At 37.8% G+C, this 13,083-nt stretch overlaps 1 protein-coding gene across 2 annotated transcripts; it reads left to right on the top strand.

Moving 5' to 3' along the window:
- The first annotated feature begins 207 nt into the window (after positions 1–207).
- LOC113024171 (intelectin-like) lies at positions 208–5,972 on the top strand. 2 transcript variants are annotated; one of them, XM_026170966.1, is made up of 9 exons: positions 208–395; positions 2,663–2,721; positions 2,818–2,904; positions 3,045–3,191; positions 3,287–3,534; positions 4,211–4,375; positions 5,046–5,163; positions 5,351–5,457; positions 5,734–5,972. In XM_026170966.1, the coding sequence occupies exons 3-9, from the start codon at positions 2,820–2,822 to the stop codon at positions 5,875–5,877; spliced, it is 1,014 nt and encodes a 337-aa protein (XP_026026751.1). In that variant the 5' UTR covers positions 208–395; positions 2,663–2,721; positions 2,818–2,819; the 3' UTR covers positions 5,878–5,972. The 2 variants fall into 2 exon arrangements, with proteins under 2 accessions (XP_026026751.1, XP_026026750.1); XM_026170965.1 differs by lacking the exon at positions 208–395 and adding an exon at positions 2,147–2,271.
- Positions 5,973–13,083: the final 7,111 nt, after the last annotated feature.

A 13,083-nucleotide genomic window follows, 5' to 3' on the forward strand; every position in this document is an offset into this window, starting at 1 on the left:
AAACACTCAGACCAGGCAGCAAGAACCGCGCTATGTTCAAAGTCACTTACATCACCGTCTTCCCCCTTCTGAGGCTCCGTTTGAACATCAGCAGATCATCTTGATCCTGTCTACATGCCTAAATGATTTAGGCTGTACAGATGTACCCAATGAAGTGACTGGTGAGTGTGTATATGTAATCACAAACCATTTTTTTGTACATGGTTTGTGAGTGGAAGGCTAAATCTACTCTTATCCTACACAACGATGATGAGAGAGGTCCCACTCTAATCTTTGTTTCCTGCAGATGTTCATTCTCCTCATTCTCCTATGGATCGGATTTATTGAAGTACAAAGTGCAAAGCTTTTGTACCCCTGCACACTCTGCACAGAGCATTATAAATCCCACAATAGAGGTATGACTGAAGTGTGGAATTTCTGCTTTAATTCACAGACTTTAACAAACGTATTGGATTTGCTGTTAAGGAATTACAGCCATTTTTATGCACACAACTTTTGACTGACAAGCAGTTTCATGAGCACATGAGGTCTGCTTCCTTGTTATTTCACAACAAATTGAACAGGTAAAAAATAAATCTGGAGCTGATTTCAGGTGTTGAATGAACATTTGATACCTGTTTTCTAATTAAGAGGTTTAAAGTAATGTCAGTGTAAGTGAATAGGTGCATCATACCAAAGGCACATTACTACCATGGCTGAATGATAGCCATTGGTGCCAGAAACATCACCCTAACTGTAGCTTAATCTGACTCACTGATGTGAATCAGTGCATAATCAGATTAGTTTTTGAGCATTCCTATCTATTTAGAATTGTGGGATATAATATGGAAATCTCTGAATTATTTTAAAAACCACCATAATCTGATTGAACTGTTGCTTCCAGAAAAACCCCACCAACTTAAATTTGGATGAGAATGTGCAGTTATGTGTAGGATACGTGGACTCCCCTGCACACCTCTCTCTCTTCTCCACTGTGGTTTGTAAAGTCTCTCTATCTGACAGACCTTATAATCCTCCTTTGGTCCTTTGGGAAATCAGATCAGCATTATTATAGATTTATAGAGAACACATTTTTTTAAAATTTAGATTTTGTCCTGGTTTATAATTACATCTACACAACTCTTATACAAGAGCATGCATTCAAGTCAAAGAACACGAGAGAATTAGGCCAGATAAAAAAAGAAAGTTAAAAAAAGTAAAGGTAGAGATAGTCTGGAGTATTCCACTAAACCGAGTCAAAGCTGTGTGTATGCCAGAATTTGATCTGCACTGAAAATAGATACAGAATAAAAAAAATGAATGCAGAACCAGAACTAAATCTTATTGTTGTAAAACAACATTTTTAGTTAAAATGAAACATCGCAGGCTTACTAAGGTTTAAAATTACTTTGATTAAACAATCATTCAGAGAAACTAAAAGAAAAATAACCTTTGCCAATGCCAGTGTCCGTTCAAAGTAAATAATTCAGACGTGCGTTTATGTAACAGTTTTGATTTACATTTGTACATGGGACAAGAGCCAGAAATAGCTCCAGGGTTGAAAAAAACACTTGGAGGGGGAGAGAAAACAATTGGGGAAGTGCAAGAAGAGGACACACAATGCTTTATTAATAAGAAGAAACGGTTCCAACAGACGGCCACAAGTGGCCGGTGCAGCTGTGTCGGTGCATCTTTCCTGCCAGTTTTCATTCGTTCTGTTGTGTGAGGCAGTTGAATTATTAGTGCGAGGTGTCAGAAAACCTTCCAGCCCACTCTCACAGTGTCCCTCTAACCTCTAAGAATAGACCACGATGAGACGGACCCGGAGGGAAGCAGCAGAGTTTTTGTCTGTCCTGGTCAGAAAATGAACCTGATACAGGCACGAGAACGACGGCATCTAGTGGCTGATGTCAGATATTACACCCACTAATTTATGTTAAAGAGTTTGAGCTAAGGATAAACACTTAAATGTGGACTTTAGGAGGATTACAAATCATTTTATTATAATTAAACAAAATGGAAAAGTGAAACAACAGGAATTTTTCCACAGTCAATAACTTTAACATTTCAGGACAGTCGAGGTCAGTACAACATCCAGTATCAGTAAAAAGGAATTTAATGACTGCAGAGATGATTTATGAACACTGCTAAACAATAACTTGACCCACTTATGAATTTAAACTTTGCTCTTAATGTCACATGACAGGTGTAACAGCTCTATATATTCTTCTGTTACGTGAATAAAAGCCTTATTCCAACTTCCTTATTTCGACCCAGGACAGGATCTACATGGTAGGGATACAAACGGCAATTTTTTTTTGGTTTAAAACTTCGGGTGTACTAGTTTTTAAAATCTTGAAAATATTTTTATTTATACAGAGTATTGATAAGCAGTTTATAACTGCTTATCCTCACTTTCATTTTTAAATTAATCCAAATCTGCACAAAATGTAATAGGTTCTCTTTCTGTCCTTACTCCTCTCACACATTTATGATAAAGTTCAGGTCAGCATTTTATTGTGAAATCTTGCTGACAGACACATCAGTGCTGTGTTTGTCTACAGATAAGATTCATACCTGTTTTGTAGTGATTTGAGTTGTTTGTTTTTCTTGATCAAAAACCTGGAATATATAGGAGAAAAAGGGAGATATGGAAATATTTTACAAATCACTTCTTTTTCAGTACCAGAAAACAGCTTCATTATTACCAAGACAGCTCCTTCAAGAAGAAACACAGCTAAAGTAAAAACACACACATGCATACTCATATTCGGAAAGGTGTGAGAGAACATTGAGCAGTTTGATTGTTTAAATTGTGTTGTTTTTCTTCCCTCTCAGAGATGTTACACAACATATTTTTGCTTTTTGTGGGTCTGCTGTCATTGGAACATGTTTCCTTTGCAGAGGTTCCTTCTTCACAAATAGGTAATTCAAAAATGTGTGAACTATGTCTATTAGCCTTACAGCCTGATACAACACATATATATGCTTATAGCCATGCACTTTGTGTACTTTCCCTTCCTGCTGTCAAAATGTAATTTTTTTAAACTTGCTTTAATTTTTAGTAAAGATCACAGAAACAAGAGAGTATGCTGAGAGGATGCAGAACTTTACCAGGACAAATTTTGAGCACTTGGAGAAAGTGAGGAACAGATCCATTCGTGTTGCAAGGAGCTGTAAAGACCTCAGGGACAGATATGATGAACGAGAAGGTAAGGACAAGATTCATAAATGTAACATAACAGTCCAAGGCATTTATGTCCTCTTAAGACTGAATTATGTTTTCTTAATGCTATAACATTTCCAGATGGAGTATACTACCTGACAACAGGTAATGGCATGCTGTACCAGACTTACTGTGACATGACCACAGCTGGAGGCGGATGGACGCTGGTGGCGAGCGTCCATGAGAACAGCGTTTATGGAAGGTGCACTGTGGGTGATCGCTGGTCCAGCCAGCAGGGCAACAATGCTGACCTGCCAGATGGAGACGGGAACTGGTCCAACAGAAACACCTTTGGAACAGTAGAGAGCGCCACTGCTGATGACTTTAAGGTAAAATAGCAAGTCACCAGTGGTGGAAAGAGACATTAACACTACTTTACTTTATTTTGAGGTTGGTTAAGTAATTCCATTTATTACTTTCTACTTCTTTTTAACTCATATTTTATTCCACTGCATTTAACTGATTGTAATAATATTTCACATCAGCATTACATATAAAAAGGCATAGTAAGATAATAAAATACATCCATTTAGTTCTGTTTCTACTGGATTTACCAGAAACTAGATGTAAAGAAGATAAAGAGTCAGTAAAACTTACCTTTGATTTGTGCACCGTTACTGTACTCTACTATCTAAAGCTAGCTAGCTACAATTACCTGCAACTAGTTGTACCTGAGGGTAAATAGGTAGAACATAATAAAGAGTTTAGAGCCCTTGTTGAGTCCTAGAAGTTCTGCTTTGATTTCTTTTTTCTCATTTTCCATGTCTGTTCCTCTCTCTGTCCCATCTTGCCATTACTGCCTCTTTTACTGTCTCTGTTATGAGTCTCTGTATTTAGGAATTGTCTTTTACTTTTTCAAAACTTACTTTTAAAGTAAGTTCTCTTTCATGATTTCAAAGGTTGATTGAAATGAGAAAATGTACCTATTTGTTGCAAAATAAGTATTGCATAAGTGTGGCAAAAGTCTTATTTAAAGTCACAGCAGTAATGTGTGCACGTTTCCAGAATCCAGGTTACTACGATATAACAGCTGAGGACATGTCTGTGTGGCACATTCCCAACAACTTCCCGCTGGAATTCTGGAACATGGAAGCTGCAGCCGTCCTCCGCTACCACACTGAAAACCGCTTCCTCAGACTGTATGGAGGAAATCTCTTTCAGCTCTTCAAGGTAATTTAGCTGTGCATAAACCGAACTTATAACCAGGGTAAAAGATCACAAACTGCTAGGTATCAATTACCTGGCAGCTACTGTCTGTCATTAACAAGGTGGTACTACTGCATGGGTGATACTTTGTACAAATGACTGTTGCCATTGATCTCTTTCTTTGGGTGGTCTGTGCATGGGAAAAGGAAACTGAAAAATAAGTGTTTTTGTTTGCATTTCTTCTCTTTCTGTAACACTTGAAGACTCACACAAAGAAAGAATATTGCACTTATGACGTCTTTCTGTCAAAATGTCCTGTTCAATTAAATTAAAAGTGTTACATTTAAATAAATGGTTAGAAGATATCTGGCTGCACTACTTCACTCCCTTTGGACACTTTTTTTGTTGTCTCTGTGGTCTTCTCGTTTTGCCTGTAGCTGTTCCACAGAAGCAGGAAAGTCATATTCACACAGCCACACATGTTGATTTTTAAACTGTATTTTCAAAAGCATTACATTTGTTTGCTTTTCAGTCAGAAACTTACAGATATGTAAATAACTCCAGCCCTGAGCCATTTCTAACCAGTTAGAGCTGAGACTTTTTTAGTATAAAATAAAACAGTGGTTAAAAATGTTGTTAACTACACAAACAAACATGCAGATCTACACATGATAAGACTGTCTCATCTTTTCAGCAATATCCAGTGAGATACAATGTTGGGTCATACGGTGACAGAGGGCCAGCTATTCCCATCGTATACGACCACGGGGATAAGGAGTCCACCAGAATGTTGTATGGACCCAATTCAAGAAGTAAGAAAATAAAAACTCCATCTATCTATCTATGTGTGTGTGTGTGTGTGTGTGTGTGTGTATACCATTATTGATGAATAGGATACACGTGGATTATCATCTATACTAATAAAAGGTTAAGTAAAATGTTTTTAAGTGTAGATTGCATCCCAAAGTTAATGATATTTTTATGTTTCTTGTTTGAAAGACGAATTTGAACCAGGCTTCATCACATTCAGAGCAATAAACAATGAACGTGCCGCCATGGCTATCTGCTCTGGTGTCAAGCCAACTGTTGGTTACAACACTGAACATGTGAGTAATCAGTCATCTCACATCTGCAGGCAATGAGTCATCACAACAAATGGTATAAATTCTTAATAATAATAATGCTTAATAATGTGTATGTGTTAGTCCTCATAGGGAAATTACTGAATTTATCAGAGGAACCCACCCGAGGGATTAATAAAGTTTCATCTAATCACCCAGTGAAGCAGTGGGCAGCCACCAATGCAGCGTGTAGGGACGGTACCTTGTATATCAAAGTATATCCAGTGTACTGACAATATTTGTGTGTGCGTGTGTTTGCAGTACTGTATAGGAGGAGGAGGATATTTCCACCCTGACCAGTGTGGGGACTTCCCATCATTTGACTACGACAGACTGGGCAGGGAGCAAGGCTGGAGCGCCTCCAGAGAGATGACCGAGGCTGCTGTCTTACTGTTTTACCGCTGAGAGGATTTGTGTACATGTAGCCTCTGACTAAAGTCTGTTCAGCAGTCCCAGCTGTAACCAGATCAGGGAAGACTACAGATTTTTTTTAACATATATTAATCACATAGTTTCTACATATAAAAAGAAATGGTAATTGAGAGATTATTAATAGTCATTTGTAATTAAGGCACACACCAGCAGTAATGAACTGTGTATTCAAATAAAATGATTAAAAGATGAGCTCTCTGAAATTATTTTGGGTACTTGTATTTAATAGTCAGTAGACATGAAATGCGGGAGACAAATATAAATATGAACGGACAATATTGGCAGTTTATTTGTTACCAATAAACCAGTTATTATACCAATAACATTAGTTTGGAGATCACCTATACACTATATTGCCAAAAGTATTTGCTCGTCTGCCTTCACAAGGAGATAAACTTGAGTAACATCCCATTCACCGCTCTAATTCATCCCAAAGGTGCTCTATTGTGTTAAGCTCAGGACTCTGTGCAGGCCAGTTTAGTTCTTCACCACACCAAACTCGCTCATCCATGTATTTATGGATATAAATATATGGATGAGCATGACTGCACTGATTTGCAGTCATGTTGGAACAGGAAGGGGCCATCCCCAAACCCACAAAGTTGGGGACATGAAATTCTCCAAAATGTCTTGGGATGTTGAAGCATCAAGACTTCCTCTCACTGGAACTAAGGTGCTGAGCCCAGCTCCTGAGGAACAACCCTGCACTATAATCCCTCTACACCAAACTTAACACTCGACACAGTATAATCAGAAAAGTACCGTTCTTCTGGCAATCACGAAACCCAGACTTGGTCATCAGCTTGCCAGTCTGAGTGTGATTTATTACTTCAAGAAACACACCTTCACTGCACTGCACTCTAGAGCAGTATGTAGCGATGGGCTCTGAAGAAAGTTGTTGATCTCTGTCCACTATGCGTGACCATTTTGTGGCTGAGCTGCTGTCGTTCCCAATCGTTTCCACTTTGTTTTAACACCACTAACCACTGACTGTAGAATATTTAGTAGTGAACTCCTCAGAGCGACCCATTCTTTCACAAATGTTTGTAGCGGCAGTCTTCATGCCTATGTGATTGATTTTTATACAACTGTGGCCACTGAAGTGATTGGAACACATGAATTCAGTGATTTGAATGGCTGAATGAACCTGAAAGAGACAATGGATGCTTTGACTGTGGGCAGAATACAGCTATGAATTTCAGACAGATATTAGAAATCAGGGCCGTGCAGAGAGGTTTAAAGGGGCAGGTGCTCAAAGTTAAAAAGGGGCACATTGAACCAGGCTGAATAACAACAACACACATTCATCAAGAATCTAATATGGGAAGGGCAGGGCTGTGTTGATCTGAGACTGTAGACATTAAAAAGTCCATAGGAGAGATGGTGATTAAACAAGTATCATGAGATAATAACAAAATGCAAAGATTGGTGACAGTACTTGGAACCATAAGGACACAAAAAACTGTGAGAAATAATTTAGGCTCTGCCTGTGAATCACTCTTTGCTTCTCTTCTTCCTTCCATCCCATCATTTCATATATCACTCTCCACTTGCTGTCTATCTGAGAACAAGGCACAACTTGTTATTGCAATAAACTATAATCTAATTATCCACACCTAACAACTCTTGCACTTAATCTATAATAAAATGATGACAGAAAAATGTTATAGCCCTGCCTTTAGTAGCCTCACACAGCTCCTGCTGTTTCCTCCTCATGTCCTTACCAGCCATGTCTGGACAATGTTATATCATGAGTAATATTTAAAAAAAAAATCCATCTGAATAAAACAAACACATGCACACACACACAGTGACATTTTAGACCTTCTTCAGAATACTGTATATACTATGGGCATCACGGTGCTGATCCAGAATCCTTACATTATTATTCAGAGCTACAATAATAAAGCAATGAGGAGGGGGGAGTAATAAATATGAAATAATGTATTTATGATGATTCCATTTGTTTCACTATCCACTCTGTGCAGGGGCAAAGCTTATTACATTTTTAAACTGTAGCGATACAATAATTTTACTGCTGTAAAATCCAAATTTGTCTTATTTAAAATATAAATCTAATATAATCTGCTTCTTAATGTATGTTCTTTAAAATACAGCTTGTGTTTTTAATATATTATAATTATAATAATTATGTGGACATGCATATTAGATCGTTTTTTAGTGAAATATAATCCCTCCAGAAAGGCAGGAAAAGCCCTGTAACTTACTTTAAAACTAAATATGTTCCCTAAAACGGTGACAGAGCTACAGACCCATGACAGCCAGGTAGCCAGCAGCTATGACCAGCACTACTTGTGCAGTTAATAAAAGGACAGGTAATGTTTGTCGCGCTGTTGCACACACAGCACGCTCGTTTGTTTCAGTTCGTCAGTTGCAACAAGACAGCTTACCAACGTGTACGTAATAAGCCAATACTCTGGGTGCTATACACTACAGTGTATGCTGTACACCTACTTACTGGTTTTGTCGCATCAGTCTGTGTCTCTGAGTTAATTTGTGTTTCTCCTACAGCTCCGGACCGCTAAAAATGCGCGTGCTCTTTGTGAGCTCGTTCCCGGCTCGTAACCAGCGCGTTCTGCCGTCAAGGGCGACCATTGGTTAATAGTGATCATGTGACTGATGCAAGCCAGATCCTTTTATTTAGCAAAACTGTGATTAATAGTTAAATATTATTGTTGAGGGGCACAGACAGGACTCCGCACGCACACACACATAAAAAAATAAATAATTTTTTTAAAAAAGTTGCCTTATCAAAAGGGCACTTTGGGCACCCATCAGGAAAGGGGCAGGTGCTCAAGCCCCTCTAGTCCCCCCCTCTGCATGTGCCTGTTAGAAATACCAAAAAGTTGCGTTTCTGTGTCAATATTTTATTTACAAAAGAAAGAAAGATCTGGACTGCAGATAGAAATTTCTGCACCTAGAAAAAAAGGCACTCAAAGTACTTAAATAAATTAACTAACATGAAACACATGACAGACAGGGGAGCAAAAGAGAGATGAAAAGTACTGACATAGTTAAAAGTACAACATAGAGGACAAGACAAGACAGACTTACACCAAAGACAGAACAAAACTCATAAACACAGAGACATGGATGAACATAAACTAGAATAAAACCCAACTAAACTCTAACTAAATAATAAAACAAGAACTTTACATTATTTTAATATAACATAAGAAATCAAAAATATAATATAAACTGAAAATGCTGGGTCCCCTGATAGATAGCTGACAGTTAATAAGCTAGCAGCTAATAAGCTAACACAGCCACTTCACTAAGTTAGCTGAGTTCATTACAGTAGCTGAGACAGACTGCAAAGTTTTAAAGATTTACTCAGTGTGTTGTTCTGAGGTTGTTTTTTCTTTTTCTTTTGATACAATATTCTATTAGATACAGAAATTATAACAAAGTCTTTGAAATTTAGTTTCATGTCGTTAGCGAAGATTTCAGAACTGATGAAAAAGACAGGGAGTAATTGTTGGGTAAGTGACATGAACTGGTAAAAGCAAAGAGAAGTTAACTTTTAGTGATATGACCATGTAGAGAAGTGGCTGAATTTTTTTGAGAGGAATATGTTGCTGCACGCCAGTCTTTTGAAAATCAGAATTCTCATTTACGTCTCTTTCAAAAATGTCTAATTACTAGAAACCAAATGTGGCTACTTTACTCACCTTGATGAGCAACATAGGTTCTTGTTCTGACCAAAGCAAAGATACTGGCAGGTCAAAACTTGGTGTATGCCTTACACTTGTAGGAACAAAGATCACTGTATAGAGTTGAGCTGCCAACTTCTTTGGGTTTACAGTGTTGTACGCTAAGGAAAAGTAAAAAATTATATATAATTATATAATTATTAATTATATATAATTAATAATCATTCTCCTTGTGTCTTAGTGTGACAGAAAGGCAAAGCTGAGAAGTGTGAGGTAAATGTTGTGTTTAATAAACAAACATCATTAATCTTGAAGAAAGGCAGGGATGACTCAGATCCTGCTAACTTCAGGCCAATTGCTCTTCAAAATTTTGATCGAAAGGTGATAACCAAAATTTTAGTAACTAGACTGAACAAGTACTTGACCTCTATTATTCACTCCGATCAAACGGGATTTATCCCTGGCAGACTTTCTTTTTTCAATGTTAGACGTCTTCTCAACACCATTTATTCTGACCATGGTAGTTCGTGAGGAGCAGCAATTTTAGCTCTTGATGCACACAAAGCCTTTGATCAGGTTGAGTGGTTTTATATGTTCGAGTCATTACGGAAGTTTGGGTTTGGTGAAATATTTATATCTTGGGTAAAATTAGTATACGCAAATCCAATCTGTTCAGTTCTCACAAATGGAGAGAGGTTGGCGCCATTTCCTTTGCAGCGCTCTGTTCAGCAGGGCTGCCCCCTGTCCCCTGCTCTATTTGCTCTGGCATTAGAGCCCCTTGCGATTAAGATAAGAGCACACCCAATAATACAAGGACTCTTGGTCAGAGGGGTTGAAACTGTTATTAGTTTGTACGCAGACGACGTACTATTATACCTGCGTAATGCAGAAGAATCTGTACCATCCCTTCTTAATCTGGTCACCTCATTTGGCAAAATTTCAGGATATACAATTAACTGGGTTAAAAGTGAACTTATGCCTTTATCTAAAACCGGTTCGCCGAGTTTTCTTTGTAATGTTCCATTCAAAATAGTTAACGACCATCTCACATACCTTAGATTAACTGTTCCTAAAGATCCCAAATTAATTTTTTAAGCTTGAACTTTGCTGAATTCTTATCAACATTAAAGCATAACATCGAGTCATGGAAAATTCTTCCCCTATCTATGGTTGGTCGTATAAATTCCATAATAATGGTCTCTCTTCCTAGATTTCTGTATCTTTGCCAAAATCTTCCTATTTATCTCACTTCCTCTTTCTTTAAGGAGTTGGACTCAATTATTACTTCTTACATATGGAACTACAAGAATCCTAGGATTTCAAAACTACATCTACAAAAATCCAAATTGGAGGGAGGTCTGAGTTTACCAATATTTAAACATTATTACTGGGCTGCAAATCTAAGAGCCTTGACTTTCTGGCAACAGACATCCTCAGATCTTGGTCATTTCAACATCCCCCTTTGGGTTAAAATGGAGGCTGGCATTGTAAGGGACTCCTCTCTAGAGGCCCTGCTTTTCTCAAAAGTAGGGAGGGCTGAGAGTCTTAATAAACTGGGGTTTGTTCCGAAACAATCTGTGCAGATTTTAAACCAAGTTAGAGGCTTTTTTGAACTGCCAAACTCCTCTGTGCAGGCACCAATATGTGATAACCATGCCTTTTTGCCTCCTTGGGATGATAAATCCTACTATGTTTGGAAGGAGAAGGGCTTAATCAAATTCAAAGATCTTTATATTGATGAAAAATTTGCATCATTTAATCAGCTTAAGCAAAAATTCGATTTACCGCATTCACATTTTTACCGTTACCTACTAGTCAGGCATTTTATGCAATCCAATATGAAGACTTACCAAGATGTTCCCCATGAACATAACCTTTTTAAGGTGTTCCTGAGCCCTCCTTACTCCAAACATTTGATTTCTACAATTGTACATTTGTTTGATGACAGCATTGAAGTGCAGATTTCGAGGATAAGAGACGCTTGGAGGGAGGAATTGGGCATAGAAATATCAGAATCAATGTGGGACAAATGCCTATCAAAAGTTCATTCCTGCTCTGTTAACAGCAGACATCAATTAATACGCGCTTTGGGGTCCTTAGGGACTAGTAAAGCGCTATATAAATACAGGCCATTTACCATTTTACCAATACAATTTAAAATTGTCCATCGGCTACATTATTCCAAGGTTCGACTACACAAAATTTATCCTTCAACTTCCCCCATATGTGACAGATGTAAAACATCAGAGAGCACATTGGCTCACACTCTCTGGCATTGCCCCTCATTGACCAATTTTTGGTCCAAAATATTTGATTGGTACTCTAAAGTAGAGATGGCACGATACCACTTTTTTATGTCCGATACCGATATCATAAATTTGGATATCTGCCGATACCGATATGAATCCGATATAGTGTTTTTTAATCAACAAAACTGTTTTTTAAATATCTTGCTGCATTTTGTATAAGTTCATACTCAAGTTTAAAACAACAACTACACTAAAGCTATTCTGTTATACCTGTATGCAAAAAAAAAAATTTCATAGTTCAGCAATACTGATCGATCTAATAAACTTAAAACGACACCATCCTCCCTATTCTGGTATTTTAAAGAGTACTTAGCATAAATATTAAGCAACCTAACTAATAGGGCTCCAACTCCCAGCAACAACAAAAATAAATAAATAAAAAATAGGGAACCACCCCTCACGCGCCACCTCATGATGCTTAATCGACGTAATCAACCTTAATTTGATGCAGTGTGAAAAAAAAATGCACAGAAATCAATTCTTTTTCAAGAAATATTAAATAGATTCAACATCTTTCTTCAACAAAATTGCAGACTACACAGATGGTACCTTCCCAAAGGAAAAAGTACTATAGCTTACTAGGGTATATATATCTTAGACTTAATAGTCACTATATACAGTAATTGACTTCTATTCATTTTACATCAGATTAAAACTTTGGGTGTAAGATTCAGATAAATATTAAATAATTAAAAGCGAGACATTTTAAATGAGAATAAGAAAGAAAAGTATGTCTTTGTGTAGCCGCTAAGACTGGTGGACCTAAATCTTCACCACCACGTCTTTATACATACAAGCGCAAAGGGGAGTGAGCGGGTCAGCGCTCAGGGCACAGAAACTCAGCTGGCTTCAAACACCATTTATTTCCATAAAAAAACACAGCCAGAGTCACAAATACAAGATAAAATTCCCCGTATACAATAAAAATAGTGTTGCAACCCGCTAAAAACCCTGCTGGCAGAAATAACTATACAATATTAAAACAAGGCTAAATGAATCTTTTTCATATGCTAAAATTACCCTCCCATAGTCCCATAATCCCACAGTCCAGCCACACCTGGGCGAATGGTTCTTATATGAAAGAGACAGGAGAGGAACTTCTCTTCCAGTATGGTAAAACTCGTCAGCAACAGACCAGGGAGGGGGCTCCTATCGCAGACCTGTCTCCTCCTGACAGCGCGTCGCCGTACAGTCCC

Source organism: Astatotilapia calliptera, chromosome 6, assembly GCF_900246225.1.
Source record: "Astatotilapia calliptera chromosome 6, fAstCal1.2, whole genome shotgun sequence".
NCBI lineage: Eukaryota > Metazoa > Chordata > Actinopteri > Cichliformes > Cichlidae > Astatotilapia > Astatotilapia calliptera.